This window comes from Capronia epimyces (genome assembly GCF_000585565.1).
Source record: "Capronia epimyces CBS 606.96 chromosome Unknown aczIQ-supercont1.5, whole genome shotgun sequence".
In the NCBI taxonomy this organism is placed as follows: Eukaryota; Fungi; Ascomycota; class Eurotiomycetes; order Chaetothyriales; family Herpotrichiellaceae; genus Capronia; species Capronia epimyces.
Genome location: NW_006912908.1, coordinates 599,184 through 617,359, shown reverse-complemented (window position 1 = coordinate 617,359; position 18,176 = coordinate 599,184). Strand labels below are relative to the sequence as shown.

The 18,176-nt window shown below is 53.2% G+C and overlaps 6 protein-coding genes across 6 annotated transcripts; 2 read left to right on the top strand and 4 right to left on the bottom strand.

Moving 5' to 3' along the window:
- Positions 1–1,755: 1,755 nt before the first annotated feature.
- Positions 1,756–3,343, bottom strand: A1O3_06160 (uncharacterized protein; the record flags this gene model as incomplete). Its single annotated transcript, XM_007736280.1, has 2 exons — positions 1,756–2,865; positions 3,194–3,343. The coding sequence occupies 2 exons, from the start codon at positions 3,341–3,343 to the stop codon at positions 1,756–1,758; spliced, it is 1,260 nt and encodes a 419-aa protein (XP_007734470.1).
- Positions 3,344–3,760: 417 nt separating this feature from the next.
- Positions 3,761–5,018, top strand: A1O3_06159 (uncharacterized protein; the record flags this gene model as incomplete). The annotated part of the gene is made up of 2 exons (XM_007736279.1): positions 3,761–3,854; positions 3,904–5,018. 2 exons carry the CDS (start codon positions 3,761–3,763, stop codon positions 5,016–5,018), a joined length of 1,209 nt encoding a protein of 402 aa, XP_007734469.1.
- A 1,721-nt stretch (positions 5,019–6,739) lies between these two features.
- On the bottom strand, positions 6,740–8,830 carry A1O3_06158 (branchpoint-bridging protein; the record flags this gene model as incomplete). Its single annotated transcript, XM_007736278.1, has 6 exons — positions 6,740–7,282; positions 7,336–7,547; positions 7,600–7,932; positions 8,122–8,339; positions 8,394–8,610; positions 8,665–8,830. 6 exons carry the CDS (start codon positions 8,828–8,830, stop codon positions 6,740–6,742), a joined length of 1,689 nt encoding a protein of 562 aa, XP_007734468.1.
- Positions 8,831–9,540: 710 nt separating this feature from the next.
- Positions 9,541–12,873, top strand: A1O3_06157 (uncharacterized protein; the record flags this gene model as incomplete). The annotated part of the gene is made up of 2 exons (XM_007736277.1): positions 9,541–9,980; positions 10,041–12,873. 2 exons carry the CDS (start codon positions 9,541–9,543, stop codon positions 12,871–12,873), a joined length of 3,273 nt encoding a protein of 1,090 aa, XP_007734467.1.
- Positions 12,874–13,785: 912 nt separating this feature from the next.
- On the bottom strand, positions 13,786–15,728 carry A1O3_06156 (uncharacterized protein; the record flags this gene model as incomplete). Its single annotated transcript, XM_007736276.1, has 4 exons — positions 13,786–14,288; positions 14,489–14,875; positions 14,989–15,536; positions 15,664–15,728. 4 exons carry the CDS (start codon positions 15,726–15,728, stop codon positions 13,786–13,788), a joined length of 1,503 nt encoding a protein of 500 aa, XP_007734466.1.
- A 1,350-nt stretch (positions 15,729–17,078) lies between these two features.
- Positions 17,079–17,808, bottom strand: A1O3_06155 (GAF domain-containing protein; the record flags this gene model as incomplete). Its single annotated transcript, XM_007736275.1, has 3 exons — positions 17,079–17,189; positions 17,307–17,720; positions 17,761–17,808. The coding sequence occupies 3 exons, from the start codon at positions 17,806–17,808 to the stop codon at positions 17,079–17,081; spliced, it is 573 nt and encodes a 190-aa protein (XP_007734465.1).
- Positions 17,809–18,176: the final 368 nt, after the last annotated feature.

Here is an 18,176-nt window from a genome sequence, read left to right as displayed (position 1 = left end):
GTGCATCTTCCTCAGGAACCCCGCACCGCCCGCACTCCAGTGTAGCAACCTCGTACTCCGTAATCGTACCCCGAACTCTATAAAATTCTCATCAAGAGCCTCCGAGATACTTTGAACGAATTTCCCAATCGAGCCATTGTATTCCAGTCGACACTTCATTCAAGTGAGTGAGCTACATGCTCGAGTCGAATATTACTTCTTTCTCATGATCATGAGTGAGACACTACATCTCCGCATGCGCCTGTCCAGCAGGGGTTATTGTAGCATACTACGTGGGCATACTGTGGACGAGCGACAAGATGGGCACTCACTCCGGCGGTCATGCGATGTTGGCGACCTTTCCAACCTTGTTGCAAGCGCCCGGGATATATGTGCACACCACCAAACTCCAACAACCTCAATGCCGAGTCATATTTAGACTGTTGTCGTTGGTGGACCTGACCTAGTGACCAGATTCTTGGATCCTCTCCCGCTTAGAAAGCCGCATCTCTTTCTGTTCAGGAGCCAAGTCCTCGTTATCGATGGTTCTTTGAGCCACTGACAAAGCCGCCGCAGAGAACTACTGTGTTGCAAGCCCCTAGCATTCTCGGGACATTTTTTCTTGTCGATGGTAGTACGTACTCCCGCACTACCTCCTTCGCACCTTATTCCGAGTCCTGCTCTTTCTCTTAGTCTTCGATATTCGCCTGGGTGCAACAGCAGCGGCCAAGGACTGGTTCGTCCGATCAGCACGAACCCGCAGTCTAGAGGAGATAGGGCCTTCTTCGGCACTCTGTGACTTGCTGCTCCCTTTATTGTTCTCTGTCACTTTACACAGAGCCTTTTTTGAGCACACTGTAGATGGTTTCCCCTCTCTCTCTACTGTTCGTCTCTTGTGGAGTGTCCCGCCTCTCTTGTTCTCGCCGCTGGAGGATGCTGAAGATTGCCTTGGTCAGGTGAGCCGCTTCGGTGCGCTAGTACTCAACCGAGCTGATCGATAGGCGATGTTCTGTCGAGGAATCTAGAAGACGGATCCGGCGGCTGGTCTGAGTCGCCTGGTCTTTCCAGTAATCCACGGGTTTAAGGAGTTGAAGAAGATAGTCGGGGGGGGGTAGACTGGGGGCGTCGAGGAGCCGCGGTGCTCGATGCTCCAGCTGCGCTAGGGTTTGCGGGTTACGAGCCGGTTTAGTTCTTCGAGGTCGGGGATCGGTGGGTGATGGGGAGAAGGAGAGCGGATGGATGTCCGGTGACGCAAAGTTTTCATGGTAGCTGCATAAAAGTGTTAAGGGGAGAGTTGTCGTGATCAACGTCTGAAGGGAGAGTTGCTAGCGAGCTAGAATTCGCGCTCAGCCTCCACAGATATAACGCCAAGTGATGGTATCAGATAAGATAGTGACCACAAAAGTCACATCTACATGCTATTGACATGACCACATGCGTGACCCAATCATACAATCGAGTGTTGAGCCTCACACGGCGACTTGAAACGAGGGTGCGTATGAATGGGGTTGGCGGGGAGCGTGGAGTACACTAGATGTATGGTCCGTCGGCGTGATCGGAGTGGAGTATGGAGTACGGATACAACTGTGGATTCGACCCGCAGGACTTAAAAAGGACGAGGACCATGAGAGACCACAAAGCGTGGGCCGAGGCAGTGGCTCGATGGGCCAACAGCAAAACGAGCGTGCTGACGGAGAGGAGAACAGAGTCAATGTTTCCAGCACAGACACACCGTCCCTGTGAAAGACCGAAAGAAGAGAAGAAGCAATAAATATATCATCCAGAGTTCAGGGACAGGTGTTTAGCCTCCAGCTTCTTCAGATAGTATTCCCGCTGGCGGACTTTATCTTGGACGAAAGCAGAGGCAGCAAGAGACCAGTACGGCGCGAGTATTTCCTGAAACCAACAGGCCTGCTCTCCTTCGGAGTGTGACGGCGCGAATAAAGGCTGAATATGCTCCATGAACAGATTGTACATTCCTCTCGGTTCGTTCAGGCTGCTCCAATACCAATGTGTCTTCCTCTCAAGAGCAGATTTCATCACTGCCGTACAAAAGCCCGGCTCTAGGCAAGAGTCACGTTCTGTAGAATTGTCCTCATCTTCAAACATCTGAAGGAAATCGTCGCACATATTGTCGAAGTCTCCTATTCTCTCTCCTTCCAGCTGATCGAGTTGATATCCACTCAACCAGAACGGTGGGTGTTGCGTTTCAATTGGTAAAGAGCAACCCCATTCAAGGTCAACGATTGCCGTGACTCTATACTGCCGATCAACAAAGATATTGCCCGGGTGGAGATCTGTTAATCGGAAGATGAAGGGTCCGTATCGAAGATGATGCTGCGTAAAAGTCGCTGTTAGGCTCCGCATAATAGTCAAAACAGCCATCTGCCCTTCGGCATCAAGCTTCGACCGGACGGCGTTTGGTTGATGTTGTAAAATCAGATCCTGGCATTTTAGGAGGTCATGGAAATACGAATCTGCTGTCACGTAACAAGACTGCGGCAGAATTTCGGTAGGGATGTCCTGGTTCTCCGAAACAGCAAGTCGTAGAGTCAGAGGGCGATGACTAAGGCTTATTTCACCATTATTGTTAATGGTGAAAGAATCTATACGGGGTAATGGACGTGCCAAATCGAGCATAATTCTGGATAGACTCCTATAGAGGTTCTGCTTCTGCTCAACTGTTTGAGGTGGAGGCATATTGGAGAGAACTGTGCCTTGTTGCGCATCGATAAAATCCATAAGGAGGTAGCCTGATTTGAGTGACAGGGGACGTCGGCGAGGAATGAAAGGACGATAGAAAGGCTTCCGAATGATCCACGCCAGACCCCTTTTCAAGTATTCGAAAGCGCGAAAGAACCAGGGAAGTTGGGATACGTGTGTGAACTATATTTTGCGTAAGCCTCAATCAATCTTCAAAGATTTGAAAATAAATTTACCGTCAAGCCATCTGGAAGCCCCAGTCGCCAGAGTCTTGGGATTGGGACTGAAGAATTCTGGGAGATCCAAGCGAAAGAAGCAGCCTCACAACGAAGCTTCTCATCTAGAAGTTGTGGATTAACCAGTCCCCGAGTCGATAGGGAAGGGGACATTTGATGAGCAGTTTCTGCCCATTTGAGCCGCTGATTCGGATCGGGATACAGATATTGAAGCTCCCACACAGCCAATCGGACGGCTGTGCAACTATGAGTTGTTGATCTGACCGTAGCCAGACGTGCTGAGTGACAATCGTCTTGATATGTTCCGTACGGCTTTGCAGGTACTCTAGAAACTCATGTTGTAATCGTGGCCGATCCAATATTGGGAGCATGTTGTCATCCTCGTCTCTAGTGTCTGACCAGTTGGGCATCTGCTGGACCTTCATCGTTACAGTCACAAATTATGGACTATCAGGAGGGGGAATGTGATAAAGGTCCAGCAGGATGCGTTGGACCGTGGCAAGCAGGCGTGTCGAGTGTGGTAGGGAGTCTTGATCATGGGTTCAGGGGCTTTGAAGTCAGAGACAGTATGGAGTGCGCAGGCAGCCTAGTAGGTGTTTCATGTGACTAAGCGTCTCCATCCTACGAGTGAATTTAGAGTTTTTAGCGTTCAGTGATTAACTGCTTCCTCCGCCAAGCATTGGTCAAGTTCACTCGCTAGCGTGCTTTAGCTTCTTGGCGGCTACTAGAGTAATCTCTGAACTACATAATACATGTAATTAATTATTTAGTCGCCATATGCTTTTGTCTCTCTTTCGTCCAGAAGTAGGCACCGTCTTCCATATCATCCATTGCCAGTCAATATGGCCGCCGGTGAAGTAGTGAAACAACACCCCGGAGAGAAGGACGAAGGCCAATTCAAGGCATCATCAACACAGCAAAGAGTGCAGCGGGGCAGTCAGTTACGTCAATGACCTCAATTTAGTGCCCTTCTAACATCGTACAGCTAAGCGGCCGTGGTGGCAGCATTTCCAGGTTAACAGAGACAGATCGCCGGCGAAACGTCTGCGACGCAGGCTAACACAACACACCGAGACAAGAACAGGACCCGATAAGGAAGAGTTGATCCAAAACTGGCTGGAAGAGACTTCCTGGTCTGGCGAAGCCTCGACAGAGTATCAAACTGAGCAGTCCGAGGCAGAGGCCAAGATGCCCGGCCAAGCTGCCGCCATCGATCCATCTCCGACGGTCAGCGTCGAAGAAAGCACCACAAGCACATCCAGAAAGTCTACGAGGTTCGCTGCCAGTGTGCATGATACGAACTATCACCAGGCATTACTCGATCGCAACATCGTCATCGAGCGCGAAAAACCCCCGCCGGAGTTAATGCGGAAAGCACACAGAATCGTATCACGCGCGCGAAACTCGCCTGAGATAGACGACGTAACAATTCAGCGGCTGATAGATGAATCTCGGGGTCTTAGAAACGCGAAGAAGGCCGTTATCGATCAACAGCTAGCGTCACATATCATTCCTGCTATGAATAAGATCCCCGACCAGAGACTGCAAATGACTGCTGGCCAACAATGGGTCGATTCTGTTCCCGTGCCGCTTAACGCAAACGTGGCAAAAGTGCTTGCCACGCAATACCCTCTACCAAAACCAAACACGCCACTTCCTCTACCAAAACCAAAACCTGACTTAGCTTTCGGATACTCTAAAGCTGCTTTTACCCACAAGCAGCTTACAGCTATTGAACTTCTCGAAGACCGGTTCGGCCAAAGCTACATCGTTCCGGACCAGACGATTCGATTTCCGTTTCTAGTGACCGAGTTTATTTCACAGGCTCAGAATGAAACTCACTATATCGCAACAAACAAGGTCGCCGGCGCTGGAGCCATCGCCTTGGACGGGAATTGGGAATTAATGCGGTGCAGTCTCCAGAATTTCGATTATGAGGAGCCACAGTTTTTCTCCGTGACTATGGATCATGACACAGCCTGTATAAATATACATTGGCTAAGAGCTCCTATAGAAGGAGAAGAACAACAGACTTTCTACGTCGAACGACTTTCACAGTACCTTCTACGAGAGGAAAACGGTATCCGAGCATTTTCCTGAGCTGTTAAAAATATCCTTGACTACGCTGTCGATACACGGCTACCACCACTTTGCGAGGCACTAGATACATACTGGTGGACGGTGATTTCACCATTCAGTATAATCATAGGATGTAGGGAATGAGGTTCTACCCGCACTGCAATCTATGACGAACAAGGAGAACAGTGGCGCCAATTGATGCTCGAACGGAAAGCGCTGTATCACGCGAAAATGAGCGAGCGGCCTTTGCATGAGTCACAAAGAGCTGTACCGACTGAGATGGCGCGTTCACAGCACTCATTTGAAGACGAAAAAACTAGGAGACAAATCAGGCCTACGCGGAAGGTGCTGGAGAACACTTACGCTGACATGAAACGGGGTCGGAGACGATGAGATGGCCTGCCTTGCATGGAAACGGCCACCGGGTGTGATCTCTCATGTCTACCCAAGGGGAACGTGTAGATTGTTACCATTGCACTGCGGATCGCATCGTCTGTCGATAGGGTGGGGATGATTTGACCCGATGAACGTAGGTCCCTATGACAGATAGCAGCGAACGAACTGTACGAGCATGACCAAGAATTCATTAGATAGCCTTCAAATGTGATGCGAAGCGAACGAACTGTACGAGAATGACCCAACAATTCATTCTTCTTTGACACCATCCACTCTCGATGCACGAGAGGGCAGCAGCCTCTAAGCGCTGTTTGCATGTCGACAACTTCCTGTCCCTGACCCTGATTTGGAGCTCTATTCCTCGTGCCTCGTTCAGACTGTAGACCCAAACCATGATCCTTTCCCACAAGCTGCTTGCAGCACCAACCAAGCCCATTCCTCCAGAAGCAGAAGAACTTGGAACTCTCGGTGGCCCGAGATCGATGGAGATAGAGCATGCAAGGGCGGTGCAGTGCTCTAAGGGGGTTCATCCCAGCCAGCCATTTCCGATCAGTGGACCTTGCTCGTGGGTCTGTCGCTCGCTGGGGTATCGGGATCATGTATCATGTGCGTTTTCTTTTGTTGGTCGTCACGGCACGAGGAGGCGCAAGGTCGTCTGGGCTTGAGGGGGGTGTCGGTGACATCCTCGGAGTGTTGAGACAGGAGAGATCAGGAGTGCTTTTGGCATTGAGATAGGAGAGAGAGGAGTGCTTTTGGCATCGATGTAATGGAACGTGATTCAAGCATTGTGAATGTGGAGATATTTGTCTATGTCCATCGTTGGTGACTTCTCAGGTTCTGCCTGTCTCAATCGGTTCGCCGCTTGCTGCTGTCACATTTGCATGGTGAAGTCGCAGTATCTCGTCATCTTTGACAGAGGGGGGGGGGTTTGAGGATGCTCGAGTGAGGACATGCGTTGAGTTATACAAGGAAAAGAAACCTGGCTTGCTGGCGCCTGAGTTATGAAGGTGAATACACCCTCGAAAATCCTACACCAAATCTTTTGGGACCTTTTCATTGACGGGAGAGAACAGACTGTGCTCCATACTTCTATCAGCAGAGTGGTACACGAAAGCCTAGCAGTCTCTCACTGGGAATTAACTACATGCACACAATCGACTTATGCTATCCTCATGTTAGTCAGCGGACTACTACTAGGAATATTTGCCCTGAGGTACAAATGCTGAGTGTTGAGACAGACCAGCCTCCCTCAATATCGTCCATCCCGCACGTGTTTTGCAGGCACTCTGCTCCAATCCAACCATGTTCCTCCAAAGCCAAACTTTCGACACCCGTGATGAAACCGTTCATGCTGATGGTGGTGGGGGTGGGATGTATTCACCCATACCAGGTGGTGGTGGAGGTTGCACATCCGGTGGCGGTGGGGGAGCTTGGGTGTCTGGTGGCGGCGGTGGAGCATTGCCGAACTGCTGCAGGAAAGTGCTCAGGCCAGGAGGAGCTGCTGGAGGTGGTGGAACACCGTAGCCTGCCTGAGCATCATATCCAGGATAGCCACCGTATGCGTAAGGCTGTGCAACAGGAGCCTGTTGTTGCCACGGTGGTGCTTCATGGCCTGGAGCCGATCCGTACCCTGCGTGACTCTCACCACCACGACTCTGGGCCCAAGGGGGGTTTGATGCCCCGCCGTCTCGACCACCGTAGTCACGCTCAGGTCGCTCTCGCTGCCAGGGGGCCGGAGCGCCAGTAGGTTGTCGTGCCCACGGTCGTGAATCCCCACCAGAGGGGGCGCCGCCATATGAATCTCCTTGCTCGTAACCGCCTGGCCCAGCTTCGATACGGCCTGCTGGCCCGTTGCCAGATGGATTACCGGAAAGTTCTTGCATGAGATTCTAGATTCGGATTAGAAAGTGCCCGTCACCGCGTCGGGTCGGAACAAACATACCTCCATTTCTCTGTCCACGGCATCGGCAGGACCAAGTCGTCGCTGAGGACCGCCGTATCCTCCTGGGATGTTATTGCGCGAGTCGGTACCACGCTGTCTATCTGGGCAATCCCTAGCCATGTGGCCGGCATTGCCACAGACTCGACAGATGATGTTGGCAGTGAAGTTGCGCTGCTCAGGGCAATCATACTTTCGATGCCCAATTTGACCACCTGCAGAAGAAGTTAGGAGAGAGTGACTCGGTGAGGAAGCTGCGCAACTTACAGTTCTGACATGCTTGGTTTTCATCGTCACGGAGAGTTCCGTTGAGCGCCGCAAGTTCGCGGAGCTGGTTTCTCTTGAGTTCGTTTTGACCTTCCGGAATGGAGGCGGCGGTTTCGATGACATTGTGGATCAGAGCCTTGGCTTTGTTGACTTTCTCTTCCGTGTCGGCCATGATGAGACAGTGTAGGTCTTCTTCCTGGTTGCTAGTATGAGCAGCATCAGAGCGTCCTTTGCCTTCCTTGACGGAGCCTTTGCCTCGAATGGCAATTTTGGCCCCCGATTCGGTTTCCATCTTCTTCAACGTGTTGCCACGGGGCCCAATGAGTAGCCCAACTTTTCACAAAAGAAGCTAAGCGTTAGTATCTGATTCTCAAAACACATGTTGGGGGAACAAAGCGGTTAGTGTTAACAGTAGGATGCCAGGCCCACCGTCACAGCCTCAAAGCGTAGGCGAAAGATGGGACATGGAGAGAAGAAAAAAGACGAGGGCTTGTAATAGAGTTAGAGGGTTAGTTAGCATACTAAAGTTAATCTCGGGATAGTCGTTGACCGGCACGTAAACCTTTTCCTGTGTCTTGGTGGGCCGCCTGTAATCCGAGGGTGGATGGTAGTTGGGAATGGTTTTCATGGCCTTTTCTATCAGCTTGTGTCGCTCATCCTCGAGACGCTTGCGATAGCGGAACTCCCGAGTGTTCACACGGCGACCAAAGTTGTCATATTGGGGCGGGGGCGATGGCGACCTAGTGTCTCGTCAGTGTTCTTGCTCATACTCGCTCGACGGGAGGCGAACGTACCTGTCAGTTTCCGCGGGAACGACATCGTTGATCCTCAGCTTTTGGCTAATCTCTTCAACCCGAAGATGTAAAGTATATGCCTCGAGTTGTTCGGCTGTCATGTTGGCCTGGATCATTGTAGGAAGGCCCATGAGGCCAGCTGCTTTGTTCTCGCCAGCTTCACCCCATCGGTTTCTCTTCCTACGCCTCTTTGCACCGTCCGCGCCATCGGTTCCGGCTTCAGCTGCGACATGGTCAGTATCTCCAACAATGCTTCGGAAGGATAACGCACCTCTGGCAGGACTGCGCCCGCGTTTGCCGGAATCTCTGTCTCCGTAGGCAGAAGAGTTCACGGCAGGCCCATCTTGCGAGTCCCCATTGCTGTCACCTCCGAACCGACGGCGCGTCCCAAGAGGGATGTTATTGGAGCCTGTGATGCCTTGGTTGCGCCACGACATCTTGAGTGTTGCAGAATGATAAAGAACAGTCAAAGAAAATGACCGCGTTGTGATGCAGTTCAGAAGTCGGATGGGCGCAGTTTGTCGTGTCCAGGGGCAAATTCAAGTTTCCAACACGCCAAGCCCAACCACGTGATGCCAGCTGTGAGGCGCAAAATTCTGGTGCCACCTGGCATCTCCCATTTATGGCTTATTCATTTGTTAGTCAGCCGGACTACCTGCCTAGTAGGTGCCCAGTCTACTAAAGTACGTGCTAAAGTACTACTAGCGCCAGAATTCTACACTAGACTGCATTGGTACTAAAGCTTGGCGCGTAAGATCAAGGTGCGCCCGAATGTACACCTACAACACTTCAATACCTCGGACGAGTTCTTATCTAGAACGTGTGTACACTGTCGTCGCGATTCCTGTTAAAGGATGTGGCTTGACAACACTCTTGACGAGTACGTGTGCCAAGTGTTCGGACCAATGCACCCCCGTACCCACTCGTCGGGTAGGCCATCTCCATGAATTGCCGTGTCGGTTATTGAAATGTCCTGGCGCGGAGTCGCGGGGCGGAGACTTCTATCAGCTTCGGCGCATCTGCATCCGGTCACAACTGGACCACAGCAGTTTCATCAGTTGTTCAAATATGTCATGCCGCTTGAGTAGCCCTCTCTATCTCGATACTTGCCGGTATCTTGGTTGCAGAGATCTTGGTTGCAGGCAGCATGGCGCTTCATCAGGACTCAACAGCGGCCATCGCGAACAATCCGTTGCTGTTCCCGCAGTCAACGCGGCCCTTTAACAAGAAGTTATTCCAACAGCCAACGGCCGAATATCGAGGCAATCCTCTATGGTCATGGAACACCAGGTTGGAGCAATCGAAGCTCCTACAAGGCATCGACGCTTTACAGGAGATGGGCTTCGGGGGGTTTCACATACATTGTCGCGTCGGCCTTGATACTGAGTACTTGGGCCCGGAGTTCCTCGAATATGTGAAAGGCTGTGCCGATTATGCTGCAAAGAAAGATTTGCTGTGCTGTTTGTACGACGAGGACCGCTGGCCCAGTGGTTATGCGGGAGGGCTCACCCTTGAGGGCCACCCCGAACATCGAGCGAAGCATCTTCTCTTCACGCCTCGGAAGTACGGCGAGGGTACCCGGACTGAGTGAGTGTGTTCCTTACCGTGGAAGATGCTGTCAGTGGATGCTGATACGTGCTGGTGCAGTGTAATGCAGGGAGCACATGCTGGTGGTGTTCGAAGTGAGCTCGGGGAGCTTGTCGCGCGGTATGAGATCACCCTGAATAAAAAGACCAAAACTCTGGCCTCATTCAAGCGACTGGCCGACACGGAGGAGCCATCTCTCGGATCGACGTTATGGTACGCCTATCTCGAGCCTAACCCACCGTCGGAGTGGTATAATGGTGACACATATCTGGACACTTTGAGCGAGGCTGCAGTGGCTCGATTCATCGAGACGACGCACGAGAAGTATGCAGATATAGTGGGCCATCTGTTTTCCACCGTCGTGCCGAGCATCTTTACCGATGAGCCTCAGTTCGCCCACAAGACTCAGTTACTACAGGTTGATGATCTGACAGACGTCTTCTTGCCGTGGACCGATGATTTCAGTCTCAGCTTCGAGCACCGCTATGGCTATGATATATTGGCCCACCTTCCTCTCCTCGTCTGGGATGCACCCGATCTGGAGCGGGCAGAAGTCGCTCGCTATCATTTCCACGACCACGTATGTGAGCGCTTCGTCGACGCATTCATGGATCAAATCGCGACGTGGTGTCGCAACCACGGAATCTTGTTGATTGGACATATGATGAAGGAGCCCACACTTCTATCCCAAACCCAAGCCCTGGGCGAGGCCATGCGGTGTTATCGCAATCTGGATGTTCCCGGTGTCGACATTCTGACTGACCTCCTCGAATACAACACGGTCAAACAATGCACCAGTGTGGCCCATCAGAATGGCGCCAGGGGGTCAATGAGTGAGATCTACGGCGTCACTGGATGGTCCTTCGATTTTCGAGGCCACAAAGCGAGCGGTGATTGGCAGGCAGCCCTGGGGATCACATTCCGAGTGCACCATCTTGCCTGGGTCAGTATGGAAGGCGAGGCCAAGCGAGACTTCCCGGCGGCCATCAGCTACCAGAGTAACTGGTACCGGGAGTACCACCATGTGGAAGATCATTTCTCCCGGCTCAACGTGGCCCTCACCAGAGGTCGACCCCAGATCCGCGTTGCGGTGATCCATCCTATTGAAAGCTACTGGCTCTGCTTCGGACCATTGGAGACCAATCGCTCGGAACTGTTGTTTCGCGACAGTGCCTTCGCAGACTTGACCAACTGGTTATTATTTGGGTTGATTGATTTTGACTTTGTCTCCGAAAGTCTCCTGCCCAGTCAATGCCCGTCTGATGATGTCAATAACTCTGGTCGAACCCTCGGAGTTGGCGCCATGGAATACGAGGCAGTCATTCTTCCCAACCTTCGAACCATTAGGTCGTCGACGTTGGAGCGGGTGAGAGCGTTTGCCAATTCTGGAGGCAAAGTCATCATCGCAGGAGAAGCACCAACCCTTGTCGACGCCAAAACGCCCGACACCCCCCTGACTCTGGAAAATATGACCCACGTTCCCTTCACGAACTTCCACATCCTTCGTGCTCTCGAGGACTTCCGCGACATTCGGATTGTCACTACTGATGAAGGTCAGAATGCCTCCACCTTCATGTACAATATGAGGGATGACGGCGACTCACTTTACCTTTTCATCTGCAACACTGACCGCCGGCGATACTACCCAACCCGTGTCGCAATCAAGGGGGAATTTGGTGTCGACGTCCTGGATACCCTCACAGGTGACGAGTGGAGGCTGGAAACCGAATTGGTCGACGGCTGGACAGAGTTCAACTGGCACTTTGAAGCCATTGAGAGTCTGCTGCTCCGGCTCCAGCCCGTCACTGCCAACCTTGCCGTATCGAAGATATCGGGTGCCCAAAGGCAATTTCCGCTCCGGTCTTCGCTGAAGACCGTGGCGAGCGAGGTGCATCTGGACTCGGTCGAATTAGACGAAAAGAATGTTCTTCTCCTTGACCGCGCATCTTGGAGACTCGAAGGGGAAGATTCATGGCACGAGGAGACGGAAATCCTACATGCCGAGAACGACGTGCGGCGGCATCTGGGGATCCCCCAGAAACTCGAAGCCTTTCGCCAGCCATGGCGGTATTCCGCCGCTGATAGGGCACCGGTTGCAACCGTTCACTTGAAGTTTGACTTCGCCTCCACCGTCGCTGTCGATGGCGAGATTCTGCTGGCTCTGGAGCAGCCTGAAGCAGTCCGGGTCCTGTTCGACGGAGTAGAACTTGGCGGGAAGACCACCGACCACGTCACGGGGTGGTGGGTGGACAGGGACATCCATACGGTCCGACTTCCTGGCTCGATCACGGCCGGCAAACATTCGATCGAGCTCATCCTCCCTTTCAGCAGGCTGTCCAACATGGAACGGCTGTACCTCTTGGGAGATTTCGGGGTTCAGATCCGCGGCCAATCCGCGACCATAGGCCCGCTCAATCTCCGTGACCTCACGTTTGGCGACTGGACCCCGCAAGGGCTTCCTTTCTATGCCGGAAATGTGACGTACCACTGTAGCTTCACCACGCCGGCCGACTTTGAACGCGGAACAAGGCTTTTCGTCGAGATCCCGCGCTTTTGCAGCCCTGTCTTGACGGTCAGCCTGGATGGCGCATCGCGTGGTCCCGTCTATCTGGACCCTCACACGCTCGAACTGGGAAGCGACTTCGGCCCCAGGGAATCCCACACGCTGGATGTGACGTGCTTTGGCAACCGCGACAACGCCTTTGGTCCGATCCACAAGCCGGAAGGCGGTACGAGGTGGATTGCGGCCAACACGTTCCGCGCCGAGCACGAGAATTGGACGGAGGAATACACCATCAAGAAGATGGGTGTCCTTCAACGACCCAGGCTGAAGGTTGTCGGCAAGGAAATCTACCACGTCCAACTGAATCCGACCAAGACTTGGATTTTGTAGAATGTATGCATTGCCATGTGTCTTAGTATTAGGAGGTGAGGGATGTCACAGTAGGCAGAAAGGTTCCTTCCCTCAAAGCGCCTGGGTCGCCTTGACCAGTCAGGACTTACGATATACAGTAAATAAAATAGTGGACGCTGTGAATGAGGCTGAGGAATACAGTACTCAGGTTGAGATCTTGACGAGAGAGAGATTATACAGATACCTTATCCGTGCACCTGATGGCACCAAGTAGTATGCACTTACATATACATACATCCATCAGTATGCACTTACTTATACATCCATTTATCCATCCACAGACATACATGTACGGCATACATATATACAGTCTGACCGAACTCAAATGGCTGACTGTGGGCATGCATACCTTCTCTGTTACGATGTGATGAGGCACACTGCTCCGTACGTAGATCGAACCTGATTTGCTTTTACATTCATGATTGCCTGGTTTCGATTTCTACAGGGCCAGGCCTGGGTAGGGGCAGGTTCGCTGGCGATAAGGATAGCTAGCTAGCTACAGTAGCAGTCCGGCAATCCGTCAGATGCATCACCCAGCAGTCATTGCAGTAGCAGTCATTACAGTCCAGTCCAGTCCGTCAGACGAATCAGCCAGCCGTCATCGCAGTCATTGCAATGCGTCACTCATCCGGCCGGCCGTTTTCACCTTTGACAAAGTACTTGGGTTGTAAGCTCCCAGTTCTCACCAAGGCCAGCCCGGGTCTGTACACTTAACGCGTCGAGTCCGACTCCCGCCCGGGCCGTTCGTTACACTTGAAACCGAACCGATGCAAACACAGACACCGACCCAGACACCGACCCAGATAGGCGAGAATCCTATCCTTAGAAGACCAAACCCAACCCAACCCAACCCAGATAGGCGAGTCCTACACGGCAAACCGATTCTCGTAATCAGGCGGATCCAGATCGTCGGTCTGCGGCGGGAGTGACATTCTCTTCCAGCTCGACGACGACATCGATATCCTTGGGCGGCTGCGGGGCGGCCTTGACCTCGTCGCCGAACAGGGCACCGATGCTCTCCAAAGTGTGGCCGTTGGTGTCGGGCAGGAGGAACATGTAGAAGAGGAAGGCGACGACGTTGGAGGCGATGAAGACGAAGTAGTACTTCCACTCGATGGCCTTGAAGGCCAGCGGCGTGACTTGGGTGATGAGGATCTGGGCGCAGGCCTGGGTGAAGATGGCGATGGACGATCCGTAGCCGCGCAGGTGGTAGGGGAAGAGCTCCGACGCCACGATGTACGGCGTGCTATTGAGGAACAGGGCGTTGAGGAACGAATACAGGAAGATGAAGGCCACGCCAGCCGACGACGCCGATTCGTTGCTTCCGTCTCCGTACACGGCTGAGATGGGCGTCAGCACCACCAGACACACGGTGAGGGACGCGATGCCGACATCTATTTGTTCTTGCGTTAGTCCTGGTCCTGACTTGTGTCATATCCGACGGTATTGGGGGTGACTGGGTGGGGTTCAACATGATTTGGGCTGGAAATTGGTCTGTTCTGTTCTGGTTTCCCTTCTCTTTCTTTTTCTGCGGCTGGGATTCCCGCCCATCATGTACCCTAAGAGAGGAGAGCCAGGCGGCGGAGACACTTACAGAGCGTTCTCGTCCGAGGCCACTTGTCGGCCACGACCCAAAAGTTCAGCGCTTGTCCCAGCGGACCGAGGACGCCGTAGCATCCGCTGATCAAGAGAACAGTACGGCCCTTGAATCCCAGCGAAGCATACATGATCGACTGGTAGTTCTGGATGGCTCCGGAGCCGGAGAACTGGCAGAAAGCCAGGATGAACATGGCGGTGGCGGTGCGGCGCAGATACTTCCTCGACACCAGCTCGACCAATGCGCCGCGGCGTTTCTGGTCCCGTTCAAAGGAGATCTGGGCGAAGATCTCGCTGAACTCTCGTTGGATGTACTCTTCGCCGCGCAGGCCGTGAAATTTCCACAGTGAATGCTTCGCGTCTTCTAGCCGATCTTGCTCGATTACTGCGACTGTTGTTAGCCATACCGTATACACGCAGCGAATCCGCACTACCACCGCTCCGGAAGGAGTCTGATGACACGAGGCCAAAGGCATTGCCGTGTGGACTTGTACTTACACCATCGAGGAGAGTCCGGGAGGAAGAAGGACAAGACCATGAGAACGAGCGCCATGGGGATCTGCATGGCCAGGGGCAGCCGCCATTGGATGTCGCCATATGCTGCAAAGGAGCCGGCATAGCCGACCCAGTTGGCAACCATGAAGCCAATCGCCAACATCATGCCCTGCATGCCGACGTAGAACGCTCTCCGTTCCGGCACCGAGATCTCGGCAATGTAGACAGGGATGCCGGCGACCAGAGCCCCCGTGGCGAGCCCGGCCACCAGGCGGCCCACGATCAGCATGGCGATGTGGACGGAGCCAGTCTGGATGGCGGCACCGACCACGGCAAACAAGGAGCTCAGAGTGAGTGTTCTTTTGCGCCCAATCTTGGAGAGGAAGATGCCCCCTCCAAACGCGCCCACCGCTTTGCCTCCGTAGTAGACCGAGACCGCAGCCCCCAAGGTACTCGTGTCGACGCTGGTGGTCGATCCAAACATGTACACCTTGAAGCTGTCGTGCGCAATCGTCGTGGCCACGATACCCGTGTCCATGCCGTAGACAAAACTGGTCCACCATAGCGTTAGTCGCCGATGCAGCAAAACAGAGAGTCCTGAACACCTGACACCGCTCCTCGAAAACCAAGACAGAGGAGCGAGGGGCGTAGCATTCAATGGTATGGCTTATCACTTACCTCCCCAGTGCCGCGACGATGGAGCAGATCAACGTCGTATAGGCAGACATGGTGAAGACCGCCATGATTGTGACTGTGACTAGGTTGGTATATTCAAGGACACACACAAATCTAGGTCCAGATCCAGATCCAAATCTGGGGAATGGCGCAGGCTGAGCCTTGAAGTCTTTTTTTTTTTGATAGAGGTTGAAAGCCAAAGGGGGAAGGGAGCCTTGTGTGCTGGCGTGCCCGGTCTGCCTGCAGCAGGCCTTAATAACACATTCACGCACAGAGCGTCTTCGTGCGATTGATCCTCCGAGCAAAAGGTCTAGCCAGATCTCTTCCCAGCATCTCAGGCCGAGCGGGAAGTCTGAGCTGTCGGTGGCAAGCCTTGGCAGAGCCTTATCAAAAGCCGTGCAGTAAAAAGTCAATTGCCGTCTAGCGGAAAGTCAATAGCCGCACTTGTTAGCCTTCTTCGAGGCCTAATTAAGCCTCGCTCACTTCTCCACAGCTGTGCTATCTGTAGGGGCAAAGCTTAGGGCCTAGGGGTCCTTAGGCTTAGGCTTCTCAGGCCTTAAGCCTATCCTAAGGCCCATAAGCCCCTGTGCCGAGGCTCATCTGATTTGATTGTCTTGGGGAAAGTGTCTCCACGGGGATTCCCCGCCTAGACAAACGTGCGTCCGCCACGAGGTGGATTTTTCACTTTTCACCCGACCTCCTGACCTCGTGCTTGTGGGAAATAGCTGGACCCCATCGGCGCCCATTGCCCCGAATCTGCACCCGGATCTGCCCGTGGGCGCTGGGGAAGGGGAAAGGGGGAAGAAGGCAGCTGGCAGAGCTGACTACGGAGTATGGAGTAGTTCGTGAAGAACTCCTTCTCCTTCCCCCGGAGAGAGGTGTACCGTCCCGTCGAGATACCGGAGTTGTTTACGGAGAACCCAGAACCTTGAAAGAAACGTCTTCGGAACAACACGAGAGCCGGTCCGGATAGAAAACGAGGTATGCGGAAAGATACTTATGCGATCCTAGGAGTTGTACATATCGACCATTGCAAAATACTTATACTTGGCGTTTTTGAAGTTCGTTTTTGAAGTTCTTTTGACCTTGCATAGTCCTGGATAATCTCGTAGATCTGGCTCCAAGGGCTCCTGAGGTCTAGCAACTCTGGTACTAGATACTGATGGCGGTCGTTGGGACCGTGAACAAGAACGTCGTCGAGCAGATCGACTCTTTGAGTAGGCAGTCCGACGCGAGCCTTGCCGACCCCAGTGCAAATAGTGGGCGAGTATGCTTCCAGGCTTTCATCCATCTGACTGAGACTGGCTCCAGAAGAGTGAATACTGATGGTGGAGAGTATACACACTCTACATGATGGAGGGTTGGTTTGGTTATTGAGTGGGTTGTGTACGGCTGCGGCGACGGCTGCGGTCGCTCCTCTACCAGTCCGAGGATTTGGCCAGCAAGTCTGCAATGGACTCAAGACCTTTCTGGTCCTGCTCGTCGAAGCCACCAACTTCTGCACAATCAATGTCGATGACACCGACGACCTACATGATCGACATCAGAATCCTAGTCTTCCGGTTTGTCCTGGGGTCTGACGGGCGGACTGGAAATGTGACAAATTGCCTTGCCTCATTAAGTCATCTGAGTTGGGCGGGACATACCTTTCCGCCGGCTTTGATTGGAACCACAATCTCACTCCGGCTATCACCATCGCATGCAATGTGGCCCGGGAACTGATCAACGTCCTTCACCAGCACGGTTGTGCCCTGCTGGGCTGCAGCACCGCACACACCCTTCCCGATCCGAATCGTCTGGCAGGCGACCTTGCCCATGAAAGGGCCAAGGATCAACTGATCTTGGTCAAGAGGGTCGAGGACATAGAAGCCGCTCCAGTTGACGGCCGCCGAAGGGCCCGGGAGCGAGTGGAACAGGTGCCAGAGCAGCGAGGCGGTGTTGGCGGTATTGGCCACCCAGTTCCGCTGGTCAGCAACAAGGGTGGTAAGGGAGTCCAAGAGTTGCGCGTATGCAGCCGGCTTGTCTAGGCCGCTGGAGAAGTTCGCTGCATCAGCGTGAGGCTATCGAGGAGGAAAGATTGGTTAGACAGAATGGATGGACATGGACATGGATGGACCGTCTCGGCGGCGCGGAGAGGCTACTGACCATGACTGTGACTGCAGTCGATATCTGTCCAACCTGATGCCCAACGCACGTCCGTTTGGCTTCTGTTTCGCACCCAAACCCTCACCGAACTTCTAGAACACAGTGACAAGGCAGGGTCACTCTGAAGTTGACTTTGGTACCCGTCTCGAGGCCGCCCCATCCAGGTGAGATATTTCATATTGCGTGCTCTCGGCTGACCCGAAACCGGGGGTCGGCAAAGTTCCCTTTCACAGACAGAACCAGTATATTACCCAGTCCTCGGGTGCAGGCAGACTGCAGACTGCGGATTTCATTTCCAAGAGAAACCGCATGATTCCTGACCAAGGGTCCTAGAGGACTCCCAGTAGCTGATCAAGAGGCCACGATGACTG